The sequence below is a fragment of the Caretta caretta genome, chromosome 21 (assembly GCF_965140235.1).
Source record: "Caretta caretta isolate rCarCar2 chromosome 21, rCarCar1.hap1, whole genome shotgun sequence".
In the NCBI taxonomy this organism is placed as follows: Eukaryota; Metazoa; Chordata; order Testudines; family Cheloniidae; genus Caretta; species Caretta caretta.
In genome coordinates this window covers 1,602,186-1,620,636 of record NC_134226.1, presented here as the reverse complement: position 1 = coordinate 1,620,636, position 18,451 = coordinate 1,602,186, and the positions used below count along the sequence as shown (strand labels likewise).

The 18,451-nt window shown below is 40.3% G+C and overlaps 1 protein-coding gene across 2 annotated transcripts in view; it reads left to right on the top strand.

The window, feature by feature from the left end:
- MAGI3 (membrane associated guanylate kinase, WW and PDZ domain containing 3) overlaps positions 1–18,451 on the top strand; it is a 218,109-nt gene that overhangs the window by 108,132 nt on the left and 91,526 nt on the right. For both annotated transcript variants that reach the window (XM_048826998.2, XM_048827001.2), the window contains exons 2-3: positions 6,368–6,484; positions 15,249–15,368. In XM_048826998.2, coding sequence (XP_048682955.2) covers positions 6,368–6,484; positions 15,249–15,368 — 237 coding nt within the window. The remainder of the gene's footprint in view (positions 1–6,367; positions 6,485–15,248; positions 15,369–18,451) is intronic.

Genomic DNA, 18,451 nt, shown 5'->3' with positions numbered 1-18,451 from the left:
AGAATATCTCATCTAGCTGATATAAAATGCAGTCATTTCTTAACCTTCACTGTGTCTGGAAAATACTTACTTATCAGAAGTAAGAACATAAGAACACTGGGTCAGACCAATGGTCCATCTAGACTAGTATTCTGTCTTCTGACAGTGGCCAATGCCAGATGCATTAAAGGCAATGAACAGAACAGGGCAATCATCAAATGATCCATCCACTGTCATCTAGTCCCAGTATCTGGCAGTCAGAGGCCTCGGGAGACTCGGAGCATAGAGTTGCATCCCTGATAGTATTGGCTAATAGCCACTGATGGACCTATCCTCCATGAATTTATCTATTTCTTTTTTGAATCCAGTTATAGTTTTGGTCTTCACAACATCCCCTGGCAATGAGTTCCACAGGTTGACTGTGCGTTGTGTGAAGAAGTACATCCTTATGTTTGTTTTAAACCTGCTGCCTCCTAATTTCATTGGGTGACTCCCTGTTATTCTGTTATGTGAAGGGGTAAATAACACTTCCCTAGTCACTTTCTCCACACCATTCATGATTTTATAGATCTGTCATACCTCCTGTTGTTGTTTCTTTTCCAAGCTGAATAGTCCCAGTCTTTTTAATCTTTCCTCAGATGGAAGCTGTTCGTACCCTTCATCATTTTTTGTTTCCCTTCTCTGTATCTTTCCCATTTCTAATGTATCGTTTTTGAGATGGGGCAACCAGAACAGCATGCAGTATTCCAGGTTTGCACATATCATGGACTTATAGACATTACTTTACAAATAATTGCTCTATATATTTGTATTGTTATGACAAGCCCCTTTCTGTGATCATTTGTCGTCTTACTTTTATTATAATGATTCTCTGTCCTTGCAGTAATATGGGTAGGGCCTACTAAATTCACAGCCATGAAAAGGACGTCATGGACCGTGAAATCTGTACAGTATAAGGTAAAAGCATACAAAAGCCCAGATTTCACAGGGGAGACCAGCATTCCCCAAATTGGAGGTCCTGACCCAAAAAGGAGGTTCGGGGGGGTCACAAGGTTATTTTAAGGAGGGGTCACAGTGTTGACACCCTTACTTCTGTGCTGCCTTCAGAGCTGGGGAGCCAGAGAGCGGCAGCTGTTGGCCCAGCACCCAGCTCTGAAGGCAACACCCCATCAGCAGTAGTGCAGAAATAAGGATGGCAATACCATATCATCCACCCTTACTTCTGCACTGCTGCCTTCAGAACTGGGCAGCCAGGGTGGCTGCTGACTGAGTGCCCAGTTCTGCAGGCAGCAATGCAGAAATAAGGGTGGCAATACCATCCCATGCCATCGGTACTTCTGCACTGCTGCTGACAGCAGCTCTGCCTTCAGAGCTGGGCTCCTGGCCAGCAACCGCTGCTCTCCAGCTGCCCAGCTCTGAGGGCAACGCTGCAGCCAGCAACAGCTCAGAAGTAAGGGTAGCAGTACTGTAACACCCCCTACAATAACCTTGTGACACCCCTCCCCCAACTCCTTTTTGGGTCAAGACCCCTACAGTTAAAACACCATGAAATTTCAGATTTAGAAAGCTGAAATCATTAAATTTACAATTTTTAAATTCCTGTGACTGTGAAATTGACCAAAATGGTCCATGAATCTGGTAGGGCCCTAATTACTCGTCTTCTCTTCACATTGACAGTTCTGATCTATAAATATATGGGAAATCTTGGTTATACTTAGCATTAATGTTTGTATCAACATGGGCCATATAATATGTAATCAGTAGCACCTGGACTTTCATATTACATTCAAGAAGTTGTAATTATTTAACAATGACTCTCTTCTTCACTGCTCGATAATGATCCAAAGCAGAGCGGACCGATGCATGTTCATTTTCATCATCTGAGTCAGATGCCACCAGCAGAAGTATGCTTTTCTTTTTTGGTGGTTTGGGTTCTGTAGTTTCCACATCGAAATGTTGCTCTTTTAAGACTTCTGAAAGCATGCGCCACACCTTGTTCCTCTCAGATTTTGGAAGGCACTTCAGATTCTTAAACCTTGGGTCGAGTGCTTTAGCTATTTTTAGAAATCTCACATTGGTACCTTCTTTGCATTTTGTCAAACCTGCAGTTACAGTGTTCGTAAATCAAACATATGCTGGATCATCATCCGAGACTGCTACAACATGAAATATATGGCAGAATGCAGGTAAAACAGAACAGGAGACATACAATGCTCCCCCAAGGAGTTTAGTCACAAATTTAATTAACACACTATTTTTTTTAACGAACATCATCAGCATGGAAGCATGTCTTTCGGAATGGTGGCTGAAGCATGAAGGGGCATACGAATGTTCAGCATATCTGGCACGTAAATACCTTGAAATGCTAGCTACAAAAGTGCCATGCAAATGCCTGTTCTCAGTTTCAGGTGATGTAAATAAGAAGCAGGCAGCAGTATCTCACGTAAATGTAAACAAACTTATTTGTCTTCGTGATTGGCTGAACAAGAGGTAGGACTGAGTAGACTTGTAGGCTCTAAAGTTTTACATTGTTTTGTTTCTGAGTGCAGTTGTGTAACAAAAAAATACATTTGTAAGTTACACTTTCACAATAGAGATTGCACTACAGTACTTATATGAGGTGAATTGAAAAATACAATTTGTTTTGTTTATCATTTTTACAGCGCAGATATTTGTAATAAAAACTAATCTACAGTGAGTACTGTACACTTTGTATTCTGTGTTGTAATAGAAATCAATATATTTGAAAATGTAGAAAAACACCCACAAATATTTAATAAATTTCAATTGGTATTCTATTGTTTAACAGTGCAATTAATCACGATTAATTTTTTTAATTGCAGTTAATTTTTTTTAGTTAATCACGTGAGCTAACTGCAATTAATTGACAGCCCTAATTGCTGCAGAACCTTGTGGCCCCAAATCAGAATCAGATTCCCATTTTGCTGGCACTGTACAGCACATACAACATTTACTCCCTTAAGAGTTTGTAATCTAAAGAGCTAATTTTATGTATCATCTGATGTATTGTTTGGGTTGTGAAAATTTCCGGTGACGTTATTAAGTCCAGAGGTTCACGTTATGTACTGTAAGTTGCAAAGAAACTTATAAGTATAAGTTTCAGTGCCCTTATTGTTGTGATTCTTCCGTACACCTCCATATACCATCCTTTTTATAGCCTTTGAAAACAAATGATCGTTTAAATTCTTCCCCTCTAAGATTTGGACATTCTGATGAAGTACATAACTTTAATTTGCAGAGCTCAGAGAAAGCACACTCACTTGGGTTCAGTGAAGATGACAGCGTACAATAGATTGCTTTGTACCCTTCTGTCAGAGGGATAAAGCAGTAAAACAAGGGCTCAGTTATTTGTGTGCTAGAGGGGCAGTGGTTATCTGGCAATATGACAGGTTTGCTAATGGTACCTGACAGGAGTGTCACAAAGGAATAATTGTTAAGAACCTTCCTGTAACATAATACTTAAACACCACAAATGCAGGATCCCATTTGACAATTGATCTAGTTTAGATGCATAACCTATTTGCTTACTTCCAATAGGAAGTGTTATCATTGCCTGATTTAATGGGGTTTGGGGCATGGTTCTATCAACAGATATTTATTTAATTGTAATGTAATACTTGGCAGTTTAACAGCACTTTCTTAGCAGGACAGTGGGGTGGGAGGAGGTATTGTTTCATATTCTCTGTGTATATATAAAGTCTGCTACAGTTTCCACGGTATGCATCTGATGAAGTGAGCTGTAGCTCACGAAAGCTCATGCTCAAATAAATTGGTTAGTCTCTAAGGTGCCACAAGTCCTCCTTTTCTTTTTGCGAATACAGACTAACACGGCTGTTACTCTGAAACAGGCATAGTGGTTGTGGCGCAAGGTGACGCATCTAGTTGAGTGGCTCTCAATGTTTCCAGACTACTGCACCCCTTTCAGGAGTCTGATTTGTCTTGTGTACCCCCAAGTTACACCTCATTCAAAACCTACTTGCTTACATAATCACACATAAAAACACAAAAGTGTCACAGCACACTGTTATTGAAAAATTGCTGACTTCCTTTTACCATATAATTATAAAATAAATAAATTGGAATATAAATATTGTACTTACATTTCAGTGTATATTATATAGGGCAGTATAAAGTCATTGACTGTATGAAATTTTAGTTTGTACTGACTTCATGAGTGCTTTTTACGTTGTCTGTTGTAAAACTAAGCAAATATCTAGATAAGTTGATGTATCCCCTGGAAGACTTCTATGTACCCCAAGGGGGTGTACCCCTGGTTGAGAACCACTGATCTAGTCAGTGATGATGAGAATTAGGGATAGAATATGAGTTCTTTTTCCCTGACCTGGGCTCACTCTGTTACAGCAACAGCTGCCCCTCATGATTAACGTGACTAGCTGATTTTCTTGATTATTGTATATTTCACTACTCTGATTATTAAGATCTGATTCTCTCAATTGCAGCAGCCAAATACAGCAACAATACTATATAAAGAGAGCTTTGTAGAGAGAGCGTTAATTATTTAAATGATTTCTAAACCTAGTTTTATTATCTTAACCATTTTTATGTTTTAAACTGCAAAAATCTGTCAGCATAGATAAGTCAGTAGAAGGTGCTCCAGAAAAATCCATTTCCATAGTAGAAAGCTAAAGACCTTTTAAGGGGGAGTGTGGAAATTTTTTTTTTTTAAATGTGTGCCATTTGTTGTAATCTGCCAGAAGCATAAAGGCCACAATATTCAGATCCTTAATTCATGTGCTAGTTATCCCATGAGATACCGAAAACAGGTATGCAAAGCACATAGTTAACAGTCTCTAGTTGCAAACGATTTGATCTATTACATTTCAGGTGATCTCTAACTCTGTGTTCAATTTTTTCACACACCGCTAATTGTCATGGTTGGGGCATATATGCTATAAGGAGTTTTGAAATGGAATCACTGTGGTGACAGTTAACATTTTTGTTGTGGTTCCAGCTTTGGTGGAGCTCTTCTACTTTTACCTGTTTGAGCTAACCACTGGACTGCAGTAGTGGGTAGCTCTTGAATTGTGGGCTTTGAGAGTCATTGCACGTGGCATCTCCCAGAACAAAATAAGAAACTGCTGCTGAAGCGCACATGTAGTTTTTAATGGTAGGGACTAAGTTCAAATGTTAGTGTTTTTTTTAAACCTGATAAGGACAGGCTTTACAGAACAGTCATTAGAATCCTGTGAGAATTTGTAAATCAAAAATTTGTATTTTGGATTTATTTTTTTTCAATTTGCAAATCTCTAATAGGATTTACGGATCCAAAGTGGGATTTGTAAACTTTCATCAGGGTTTGTAAATCCATTTTCTTATAAGTCAATAAATCAAATAAAGAAGCTAAATCTAAGGGTGCAAGATAAAAGCTTGCAAATCAAAACAATAATTTTAAGACTTCCAGACACAGTTTACAAATTTGAAATAAAATGTCTGGCTTTATTATTTGTAGATTAATAAATACAACCATACATGATTTTCTGATTAGTGATGAACACATTGGTGACGCAGGCGACATTGAATCTCCAGCTGGGCTCTCAGTTGATAATGCAGTCACATGCCTGGATTGTACAGGTTCCCTCTATTACCTGCGTGTGAAGCAGCTGCAAGCACTGTAAGATGTGTGTTTGTTTTTAAGCCCAGTATGCCAGTACTTTTTGTATGCTATCCTGCAGTAGTCTCTCATTAAACTGTAGGCTGTATGCTATTATTCAGTTCCTGAGCCATTCTACTCATTCTAGCCATTCCCCTAAAGTGGTTTGGAATTTCAGTAGTCCTTAGCCAGCACCGCATCTGTTGTGGCCAGTAATCCTTAGCACTTTAGTACTTCACCTATATTTTCTTACTGTTGGCGGCAGACAACACTAAGATTAATGTTGCACTTATGCTGCTTCATGGGTTTACGTGTTCTTTGACGCATAAATATGGGTTGGCTAAAAGTATTCTGCTCTTAGCTTTTAGTAAAGTTTTAAAGTCTTAACATTTCATCTGTCCTGCCTTAAAGGGGTGAGTCTTGTCACAGAGACTCTTGTTCAATGTCAACAGGACTGGTGAAAATCTAATAATCCAGGAGCCAGATTATCAACTGGTTATAAAAAAGCGTAGCTCGATTGACTTCAGTTTAAGTCCGTGGAGCTACATCAATTTACACCAGCTGAGGATCTGGTCCCAGGAGCATGCAGCTTTTCTGACCAATCTAGTGCTTTTGAATAAACTAAGTTGTAGTTTCCTTTCTATTTTAGATTTTGCAGAGATGTTTACTGCAGTGAAATGCAGATTAGTTGATATGAGCATCATCTTAAATATTTTTTGCAAGTTTTTCATTATATCGTTTTCTTATATTTTAAAGGAAAAGTGATCAACAAAGACTTGCGTCACTACCTGAGCCTGCAGTTCCAGAAAGGCTCAATAGACCATAAACTCCAACAAGTGATCAGAGACAATCTTTACCTGAGAACCATCCCATGTAAGTATGTAGAGTGCTAGCATAAATTAATCTATTTCAGTTAAACTCACATAACTCAAGAATCCTGTAAGCTTTTTCCCTTTGATCCTGTGTTGTTTCACATTTCCACCCTTTCAGTGAGGATTCCTTTGCATAAAGGCTATTTTTAGGTAGCCTCTTTGTTAGAATCCATATTAAGAAATGTTCTAAGTTAACTTGGGATGCAATGGAAAATTAGTCTATTGATAATCTTATTTTTATATATTAAAGAATTGACAAACCAGCAAAAATGTCAAAATTCCAAGTTCAGAGGACTTCAAGAGTGTCTGTCTTTTTTAAAACTCATTGGTACTGCCTCTAAACACCATTAAAGAATGCAACAAATAAAGATTTCATGTCAGCATAAGAGTAAGTAAACCTAGCGGGAGTGAGACATCTTTACTATAACTAGTATAATATAACTCTCACCATTGATTTTGGGGCAGTCTCTCTCACACACGCACACACCCGCCTAGCCAGTTTTGTGGCTTTTCACAAAGGGGAGATTAAGATCTCCAGGTGACCACCTGTAGTTAGGCTGGATGTTAGAGAAAATGGAAAGGAAGGAAAGGGTATAATTGTAGAAGAGCTGTTTGTGAAGAAGGAGACTGAGCTGGAACACAACCAGGTGGGGTGCACAAGGGAAGTTATGGGTGCACTTGTAACATGTCTGAGCCTGAAATTTAGTGGGATGGAGGAGGGACCTATAGCATGGTCCACTGGTTGGGGAAAGGAGGAGTGGTCTTTCTAAATTAGAATAGGCACAGTAGAGTTGCAGAGCAAGCATTAACGAGAGGGCACCATGGGATGAGCCTCACCTCTTAATCCACTGCAGGCTGGAATGGCTGGCATCTCGTAGTATTTTCTCCATCCATAAAGCCCACCTGCTAACATGTCTTCAGCCAGGAATCATTAAGAGGTTGCTGCTCCTGCAGCCTGAGTGAAAAATCATTATCTTCTCAATTTCTCTCACTTCAGTCACCCATCACTGATCAGCTTCAAAGGCTCTTATAAATATGGTTAAAATGCTTAATGCTGATTGCCTGCTTGTATGATGATATTGGGCTCTTAGACTTTACAGAGGATAAAATTGTTCATTGGAGCAGCACATTTTAAGCTCATTATCGTACTTAATTACTAAAAAACAAAGTATTCAGTGTACTTTTGATGCAAGAATATTTACAAATTAACAAACAAGCCAAGGCAAAGCTTTACTGAAGTGAATGGCTTTCTGGTGGCAACGGGTACTGTATGGCATGCACATGGCATTCATTACATGACTGATATAGGACAGTTCTGACCAAACATAAGGTCTAAAGCACCTCATTTGTATTCACTACTATGAATGGTAATGGATAATGAACACCATTTTGCAATTGTGAAATGCAATCTGAAATTTTTTTTAGGGAGTTATGAGGACCCAGTTGGGTTATCATAGCTTTTAGAACCACCACAAACTGACAGCTTGGATAAAAATAATGTACTTTTCTAGCTTATCAGAGAGTATCTTTCAGTTTAAAGGACATCCCCATAATTATCACACAGACCTCCTGTCTGTGTGATGCTTTTCGCATTATCATGACATTCCATTTCTCAATTATCCAAAAGCCACGCTGTACTTTCCATATGAGGTATTTACTCATTAGAATGACTGATAACAAGTTTTATTTGAAGTATTTTAATTAAAAAACTTGAATATTAAATTAACATGGCACACATTACATTAATAAAAAACTGGCTGATAGGTCTCAAATGTAATTGTAAATAGGGAGTCGTCATCAAGTGGATGTGTTTCCAGTAGGGATCAGTTCTTCATCCTATGCTGTTTCATATTTTTATCAATGACCTGGAAGAAAACATAAAATCAGCATTGATAAAATTTGCAGATGAGACACAAATCTGAGGAGTGGTAAATAATTAAGAAGACAGGTCATTGTTTCAGGGCGATCTGGATCACTTGGTAAACTGGGCATAAACACTATGTTTTGTAATATGGATTAATGGGAATGTATACATATAGAATCAAAGAACATGGGCCATAATTACAGGAGGAGGACTAAGCGGGGAAGCAGTGAGTCTGAAAAGATTTGGGTGTTATGGTAGATAATCAGCTGAACATGAGCTCCCAGTTTGACATGATGGCCAAAAGAACTAACGGGATCCTGGGATGCACAAACAGGGGAATCTCAAGTAGGAGAAGAGAAGTTACCTTACCACCATTTTTGGCACTGGTGCAATAGCTGCTGGAATACTGTGACCAGTTCTAGTGCCCACAATTCAAGAAAGATTTGGTAAATTGGAGAAGGGTTCAGGAAGAGCCATGAGAATGATTGAAGTATTAGAAAAATGCCTCATAGTGATAGATTGAGCTCTGAGAGTCTTATTTGTCTTACCAAAAGAAAGGTTAAGGGGTGACTTGATTACAGTCTGTGAATGTCTACATGGAGAACAAATATTTAATAGGCTCTTCAGTGTATCAGAGAAAGGTATAAACTGATATGGTAGCTGGAAATCGAAGCTAGACAAATTCAGAGTGGAAATAAGGTATAAATTTTTAACAGTGAGTAATAAACAGTTGGAAAAATTTACCACATGTCATGGTAGATTCTCCATCACTGACAATTTTTAAATCAAGATCAGATACTTTTCTAAAAGGATATTTTTCTATGAATTATTTTGGAAGTTCTATGGCCTATATTATAGGGGAGGTCAGATTAGATGGTCACAGTGGTCCCTTCTTGCCTTATATTAATCACATGTTAAAGTGTGTTTTGTCATAGCGTCAGGCATGTAATTTTTTTAGCACATTTTTTATTTACCTATTATTTTGTGACCAGTTTTCAGAGTAACAGCCGTGTTAGTCTGTATTCGCAAAAAGAAAAGGAGTACTTGTGGCGCCTTAGAGACTAACCAATTTATTTGAGCATAAGCTTTCGTGAGCTACATCGTGAGTGTTGCATCCGATGAAGTGAGCTGTAGCTCACGAAAGCTCATGCTCAAATAAATTGGTTAGTCTCTAAGGTGCCACAAGTACTCCTTTTCTTTTTGTGACCAGTGTAATTAATGGCTTGGATCTTGGCAAGTTGATAATGAGTGGTTCTAAGATTCAGCATACCCAGGATTACACCAGAGGAAGCAAAATATTCACTTCATTTTATGAGTGAAAGAACGAGGAGTTTAAAAAAAAACCAGTGTAATGGAAATGAGGTTCACTTACTGACGGAGCTGTTCACATTGTTCATTGGAGTAAAATTGACAAGTTTTTAAAAGATTGTTGAGGTTAAAGAAGATGGGATGCAATAATGAATCACTGTAATCCTTGCTTCAGGAGAGCGTTAATCACGCTTCTGTTAACTAGAGCTTCCTTGTTTGCTCGACTTGTACATTTTGAACATTTCTGAATTAGCATGACCCGTTTGCTAGATTGCTTTGAAAGTTTAGGTTTTTTGCTATCCAGCATTGTTTACTTTTACTTTTTTGCTCTCCAGCTACCGGATCAGTTTATACCTTTCTCTGCTACACTGAAGAGACTGTTAAATGTTTGTTCTCCATGTAGACGTTCACAGACTGCAATCAAAAACTCATGCAGTGGCAATATCTGCCACTTGGGTAATATACTTGCCACTTGGGTATATACTTGGGTCCCATTGTGAATTATGAAAGCAGAAACAAATTCATCTAATAATATAGAGTACAGGCATACAAATGACTGAAAAGACTGAAATAAATTTGATCCAAACCAATTATGTAATAGGGGGTCAGAAATCAATTTTGCTTTGTTAGTGACATCATTAATTACTAAATTTTCCAAGAGCATTCAAGAGACATTAAGGAAGTGATACATCATCATAATGGTAGCAGACTATATACAGCTATTCCACAACCCCCCAAAAAATTTCAATTAATATTGCTTGGCCCAGGTCTTCACCAACTTCTGTACAGTAAATCAGTCAGGCTCATAGCATGTGTGAACATTTTTCTTTCTCACATCACTTCGTCCTCCAGCTTTTTATTGTCTCTGTCTTCCTCTCATCATAATTTATAATTTCTAAAACTCTCTTCCTCCTAAAATCATAGCAAGATGATTGATGCTCCCTCATTACCTCCAAGTTTCCTATCTTTTCAACAGTGTGTGCCTGTATGCTGATATAGCCCAGCACTCTATAACACTATCTCATTCTTTAAATAATAACTGCTTCATAGAAAGTTACATACAAGACATTTTCATTGTAATAATGGTTTTGCCTTATCTTTAATTGTTTCTGATTAGGTAACTCCTGCTAGCCATAACTTTGCTTTCAGTTAATGCTCTGCGTTGTGAAATTAGGAACACCCACATGTATGAATACCAACACTGCAGAATGGAAATCACTGATCTAACAAGTGAATAATTTGTTTGAGGAAAGAAAAAACATTGATTAGAAAATGCATTAAAAAAGGACAAAAAAGTTATTGAGCTGTGAATAGTATGAGTAAAATACACCTCTCCTTTCCCTGTGAAATAAGGAGACCCTAGTGATGAAATCAACAGGCCCTCCTTTTCTACAGGTTCGGAGGTGTGTTGAAACAGTATGTGATTCTAGGGGTATAATATTGCAGTTCTATAAGTAGCAAAACCAAACTCCAGTCTGATCACTATCATGTCTCCAAGAACAAAGCCCAAGATCTCAAAAATGAGGTCTTAAACTTAGGCTACTAACTCAGTACTTAGCCCAAATAAGTGACCTGATTTTCAGCAGTGCTGCTCACTGGGAGGTTCCGACTGACTTCAGTGGAATAGGCTGGGGTATAGAGCACCACTGATAAATACCCCGAGGAAGTAATTTGCATAGGAAGACCTTTTTAGTCTGTGTGACTTCCTGTCATCTACAAACTTCACTGGGATTTACATGCAGCACATTGGCATATCAGAGACCAGGGACCAAACTGACCCAGTCATTGCATAACCTCTGTTTAAAAGGATGATATGCATGATGAGAGACATCCAGGAAGGTGAAAGAGAGGAAATATTTGCCATTTCCTTTTGGTTATGTAGAATAAAATAAATAAATAAAACAATAAAAACTCAGGTTCACCAGTGAATCTCATTTGTTTTTGAGGAGTAAGTCTCATTGAAACCTCATGCTATTCTTTTCTGCAATATTCATCTACTGCATATTAACTTCTTCTGACCTGAGATGGTGTCTTTCTAGTGTGTGGGTGCTTTTCCACACTTAATTTATCTTGTGCTGTGGACTTAAAAAAAAATCTTTAGTTAATAAAGTAATTCAAGGAGTTGAAGTGAGTTAAGTTGATATTTAAACTGTGTTTCAACATGCGTTCCTTCACGCACCTAATGTTTCCATTGCACAGGGTAATATTCAGTTTGTGTCTTCAGTCTGTGTACAGTGAAGTGGCACAATTTGCATGGTATCAAAAAACTGTTTTTAATTAGTATTTTATGACACCGACATTCTCATCAGAACATTTACTATAAATTCTATGAGATGTCTACTGGCAAAAGTTAAATGTTAGTTTTATGTGAATGACCTAGCAATCAATCTAGACAAAATTGTGAGATGAGAATGTAATTGTCAATTTAAATTTTCATAAGATTAGATTGAGAGGTATAAACTGCTGTCATATACAGAGGTAGTTTATTGGGGGTGGGGATCGAAGGCTTATGAATGTTTCATATCAATATTTGTCATATGGGCACAAAAGCAAAGTGATTATTTTATTTCATCTTTGCCACATTAGAAAATTTAAATCTAATGGAATTCTTGACAAAGTGATCTAATACTGAAGTGCAGAAGCTATTGTCAATTGATTGTATTTTTCACATTGAAACATGATAACTTTAAACAATTTGAATGTTATGGATGGATTAGTGACTTGAAAAAAAGAAGTTCATTTGCCTTTATTCTTAAGATATTTCCACTTTCTACCCTCAGTATAAGATCAAAAGCCTTTTTCATTTAATAGATGTAGTTAAGATACATGTCAAAACATGTAATGAAAGTCAAAGTTTTCGTCATGACTAATGTTTAAAACTGTTCTAGATTCATTAGAAATTAAGTTTGTCAGGTATCCCATGTACAGTGTGATATGAAAAAGCATATGCTTGTTGCCAAAGTCACAGTTTCAAATGACAAGTTTCAGAGTAACAGCTGTGTTAGTCTGTATTCACAAAAAGAAAAGGAGTACTTGTGGCACCTTAGAGACTAACCAATTTATTTGAGCATAAGCTTTCGTGAGCTTCAAATGACGTAAGGGTTGTGTGTAATCCTGTAACTAAAAAGCAAGATAGAGGTCTATTTCCTCATGTTTTGTCAGGAGACTCCGTTCCTAGGAAAGTAGGAAGTTTTACATAACTAACAGGATTCTGGACTTGACTTAGCAGGTAAATAAATCACCCATTAGCACACCCTCTGAAGGGAAAGTTAATTAAAAGAACCTTGTACTACTTGTAGAAGTACCGGAGATGTTTTGGATTCATTGGCTACCATTCCTATGGCTTTCATTGTATGTAAACTTGTCACCATTAGCAGTTATAACAAAGATCTAAAGATCACAATGAGAGAAAAATTAGAACCAGTGTATTTGCTGCTGTTTTTCACTCATCCATTTGCTAGCAGATTGTCAAAATTCTAAAGAGCATGAAATGGATGTAAAATTAAGTATTGTCCAAGACAGTTCATAACCTGCAATCATCTGACAAGTTGCCAAATGAAATTCATTTTGTTTCTATTGTAACTATCAAGTTGTATATTTATTATTTATTCAGTAATTACAATAATTTGTATAGACTGGAAATTAAACTTTTTATAGTTTGTTTGTAAGTGACACTGATAGGATGAAATTTGCTTCACCTGCATTAAAAAACCCTTTGCAATCAGGGCCAGCTCTAGGTTTTTTGCCCCCCAAGCAAAAGATTTTCTGCCCCAAGCTCAGGTGGGGCTGAGGCTCGCAGCAGCGCTGGAAGCAGAGGGAGTGATGTCACTTTCTCCCAGCGCCTGCAGGGGCTTTCCCTCCTCCCCCGCCCGACCACGCCGAGAAGCCCCGAGTTAAGGGGTGGCACAAGGCAGCGCAGGATCCAGTACGCAGATGAGGCGGCTCAGCTCCTGCTCCCTAGCTAGTGCCTGGAGCCTGGCAGCTCGGTATCTTAGGGCTGGGGCTTCCCCTTCCCGATGCGGCCGGGGGCACGGCGCCCTCTCCCCATCTAAGTGGCTCAGCTCCAAGAGCGCAACTGCCCTGAAAAAAAAAGGATGCCGCCCCGGAAACGTGCTGCCCGCTTTGCTGGTGCCTCGAGCTGGTCCTGCTTGCCATCTGGCTTTATGTTGGTGAAAGGAACGTGAGCTGAGAGAAAAATCTACCCTCAACTTAGGTTCAGGCCACTAGGCTACAGTGCAACTCTCCTTTCTAAAATGGCTACTATTTATCCTGTATGCTGGAACTATAGTCTTCATTCCTCCGCACCATTTGTATGGAGCGCTAAGGCGGCTGGCCACAAAGATATGGCCACCCCTTGCCATTCTCTGTACTGGCCTATGAGAAGCCAGATGATGGTCTAGATACCCCTTCGCAGCATGCAGAGAGTGCAGAGGTCCTTCTGTGAAGCCTCTCCACTTGCAGCTTCTGCTGCACAGCCCCATTAGGTGCTAGAGAGACCCTTGAAAGGCCAATCTCAGCAGGATGAAATTTGCCCTGTTTTCATAATTTGATACGATTTAAAAAAACACCAAAGCTATTCCATACTGTTTGAGTTTTATAGGAAGCAAAAAGCGTCAGATAGTTGGGGAGTAGTTCCTTTATGGATTTGTATGACTTGTCCAGAAAAATAGCCATGATCATAAAACTGTTAGGAATATATATAACTTACATCCCTAAAATAACTCAGAGCAACGAGCAATTGTTTGTATTTTAATAATGAAATCTTAAGATAGGGGCTTGTGTTGCAGGTGCAATTGTAACCTGAATAATAGAAGCGCGGAATTGTAAACTTCTTTGCTTTGTTTGTTCAGATTGAATTTTGACTATTATATAAATGGATTATAATTCTGTATATTGGTGAGTCTTTGTTCATTGCAAACCATAATATAGCAAGTGTTCAGAGTTGTTGCCATATTAATGAAAGTTGGAGACTGAGGAGTTCATAACACCGAGAAGTTCTTAAGATTGAACGTATCAGAATTACCAGAGGTAAGTTGCAGTATGGGTGTATTGCATCGCTTTCTTGTCCTTCAAACCACTGCAAAGCTATTCCCAATGTTTGAAGGCATCGGAATGTGAAGGGATGTTGACTTCTTTTTCCTTGACATCACTTTTTAGACATGTGATTGATTCATTATTTTCCAGTTGGGAAACGGGATTCATATAACTGGTTAGTCATAAGATTGACATTCATAAAATCAAGGTCCTGCTGTATTGGGATTTGAATGTTAATTCTTAGGAAGTTTAAACTCTGGTATCAAAATTCCTTTTTGTATGCCCTTCATAACAGTAGATATAATAAATTCATGAGGGCTTCCATTTCTTGTTCAAATATCCTTTCTTATTCTTACATAATTTATTGACCTAGTTTCACATACTCCAATGTTCACTTTCATGAGAATGTTCTGAACCTTCTCTTGCCAGAGTGGCACTGTAGCTGTGCAAAGCTTCAAATAACCACTGTTTCTTTTTATGTTGAATTCTGCAAGAGAGAGTATTTTGTAAGCCAACAGCACTAGACAACTATACAACAGTTTCTTCTCTGTCTTTTCAGGCACTACAAGGGCTCCCAGGGATGGAGAGGTCCCAGGGGTGGACTATAATTTCATTCCTGTTGAACAGTTTAAAGCGTTGGAAGAAAGTGGAGCCTTGCTAGAAAGTGGAACATATGATGGTATGTTACAAAATTTGAACACATGTACCTACAGTTTTTTATAAGAATGGGAATAAAGACCTGGAAGAATTTCATGGTGTTAGTGTCCAGTCTTTTTGTCTTGGGCTTGGTCTAAATTAGCAACTTATGTCGATATAACTACATCACTCAGAGGTGTGGAAAATCCACAACCCTGAGTGACATAGTTATACTGATCTAACTCCTGGTGTAGACTGTGCTGTGTCGATGGGAGGGCTTCTCCTGTTGATATAGATACCACTTCTCAGGGGGGTGGAGAACCTACGCCGATGGGAGAAGCCCCCCGTTGGCATAGGTAGCATCTTCGCTGGAGCGCTACAGTGGTGCAACTGTGCCGCTGCAGTATTTTTAGTGTAGACAGGTCCTAAATTTGGATCCGTGTGCTTGTGAGGAGTAATAGTGCTTTGCAAGGGCAGGGAAGCAGTATTCTCTCCATTGTATAGATGGGATAACTATGGAACAAAGTGGTTGTCTTGTCCCGGCTCACGCTGTGAGACAGTGACCCAGTATTAGAACCCATGTGTCCTGACATGTTCAGTTCACTTTAACACCTGTTGCTTTTTTAATATCATTGTGCTTTTCAGAGTCATCCTAAAAACTTTTATGTATGTTTGGTTGACATTTGCTTTAAATATATTTGTGGTCATAGTTCTGGGTTTTGTGTGAAAAGTTTTCTGCAGCTTTAATTTCTTGCCTAAGAGTTATTACATATATTATAAATTATTCCAAAGTTTTCTAGTTTTGTTGTTTTTCTGCTTTTAGTATTTTAGAATAGCCATAATATTTGCTAGAAGCTATCCCAGTTAGTCATTGGCTTTATTTTCATTACTGTTGTAGTGGTTTTGGGTGTGTTTGGTAATTTTTAATGAATCCCTCAGATAGGGATAGGTTTCAGAGTAGCAGCTGTATCTGCAAAAAGAAAAGGAGTACTTGTGGCACCTTAGAGACTAACCAATTAATTTGTGCATCAGCTTTCGTGAGCTACAGCTCACTTCATCGGATGCATTCAGTGGCCACAGTCGATGAAGTGAGCTGTAGCTCACTAAACCTGATGCTCAAATAAATTTGTTAGTCTCTAAGGTGCCACAAGTCCTCCTTTTCTTTTGTCAGATGAGGATGTTTCTCTAAATATATGATTTTTAGGTTTCATCACTAAGGCCCGACTCTTTTGAATTAAAATGTAAACACAATAGATGCCGGTTAATAGCAATCCTGGTACCATCAACTTCCAGTTAATGGCAACACGTTGCTGTGAACCGATCCCATCCTGCTCACATCAGTGTTAATGTGGTTTGAATAGTTGCAACACTGTGCTGCTTAGGAGCAACTTTTTTAAAGAAGGGCCCCACCTGCAGGTTGGTTTGTGCAGCTGCAGTCAGGGAAGGAAGTGCTGGGGCCTGCCTGTTTTGGCTGCAGCCCTGCAAACCTGCCTGCAGTGAGTACTCAGCCCATCCGTCCCAGCGCTTCCTTTTCGGGCTGCAGCTGGGCAAACCTGCCTGCACACGGGAGCCACACAGGACATAAGGGTCTGCAGGCCAGAAGGGGAGGCTATGGGCAGGCCATTAACAGGGAGTGGGCTGCAACCTGGATGCTGGAGTTGCACAGTACCTCTCCCTGCAGTCTCCAGGCCACTCCCTACCAGGGGACTGCATGCAGGGAAGGAAGCGCTGGGAAGCACAGAGCATGGGCCCCCCAGACAGCACAGGGAGAGGTATGGTGCAGTCTCATGGGCACTGAGCACCCCATGTCTCTGCAGAAAGCCTTGGCATGCAGGTGGCAGGCAGCCCCGCTCAACATTGGTGCCCTTCCCGCAACCAGGGTGCACCCAGAGAAGGTATGTCGCAGCACTTGATTTCACTCGTCATAATTATGACTTCAGGTGTTTCAGATCACTGATCTGAGTGTCAGCCAACCTGGATCTGAATATATTATAAACATTACTCCTGGAGAGTGAGTTTGTGTGTGTGTGGGGGGGGGGGGGTGAGAAAACCTGGATTTGTGCTGGAAATGGCCCAACTTGATTATCATACACATTGTAAGGAGAGCGATCACTTTAGATAAGCTATTACCAGCAGGAGAGTGGGGTGGGGGGAGGTATTTTTTCATGCTTTGTGTGTGTGTATATAAAAAGATCTTCTACACTTTCCACAGTAGGCATCCGATGAAGTGAGCTGTAGCTCACGAAAGCTCATGCTCAAATAAATTGGTTAGTCTCTAAGGTGCCACAAGTACTCCTTTTCTCTTTGCGAATACAGACTAACACGGCTGCTCCTCTGAAACCTGTCATTACTCCTGGGGGGATTCTGCGGGACTGCGCACCCGCAGAAGATGGCCCCCCTGCAGATTTCCTGCATTTCCCTGCAAAAAACGGCAGGGAAGCAAAGGGAAGCCGCGTGGTGGGGGGTGACCATGGGCGCAGTTTTGGGGAGGATTGCCCTCCTCCAAACAGGCATGGGGGGGGCATGGGGTTACATGTCACTGCCCCCACTCGTTCTGCAAGCGCAGAGCTGCCCAGCTGAAGGAGGCTGTGTCACTGCTCCACTGGCTGCAGCTGAACACCACCTCCTGGGTCCCAGTGCCAGTCATGCTCCCCTTCTGGGTGCTGGGAGCCTTCCTGTTTTCTATTCTGCACAACAGCTAGTGCCCGCGGTGGGGCTGGGTAAGGAGGGGTGGGGAAATGAGGGACGAGGCAGTGGAGAAGGAAGGGGGTGTGTGGAAAAGGGCTGGGGGAGGGGAATGTGGGAGAGAGGGGAGGGGGATGGAGAAGAAAAGGGGATAGGGGAATCGCGGGAGGGAAGCGGGAGCCCAGCATGCAGCATCCCCCGGCAGCAGCTGGGGCTCCCCTGTTAAGCAGGCCCATTGAACCCTCACTTTGACAAGCCCTACCCCCCAGTGCCTGGACCCCTTCTGGACCCCCAGCACCTGGGCCCCCCACAACCTGACCCTCCTGCTTGAGCCCATCTCCCCATACCCAGCCCCCTCCTCCTGAGCCCCAACCACCTTCACCTGGATCCCCTGCAGAGTCCCGTTGCCCCTGCCACTGGAACCCTGCCAACGAGCCCCTG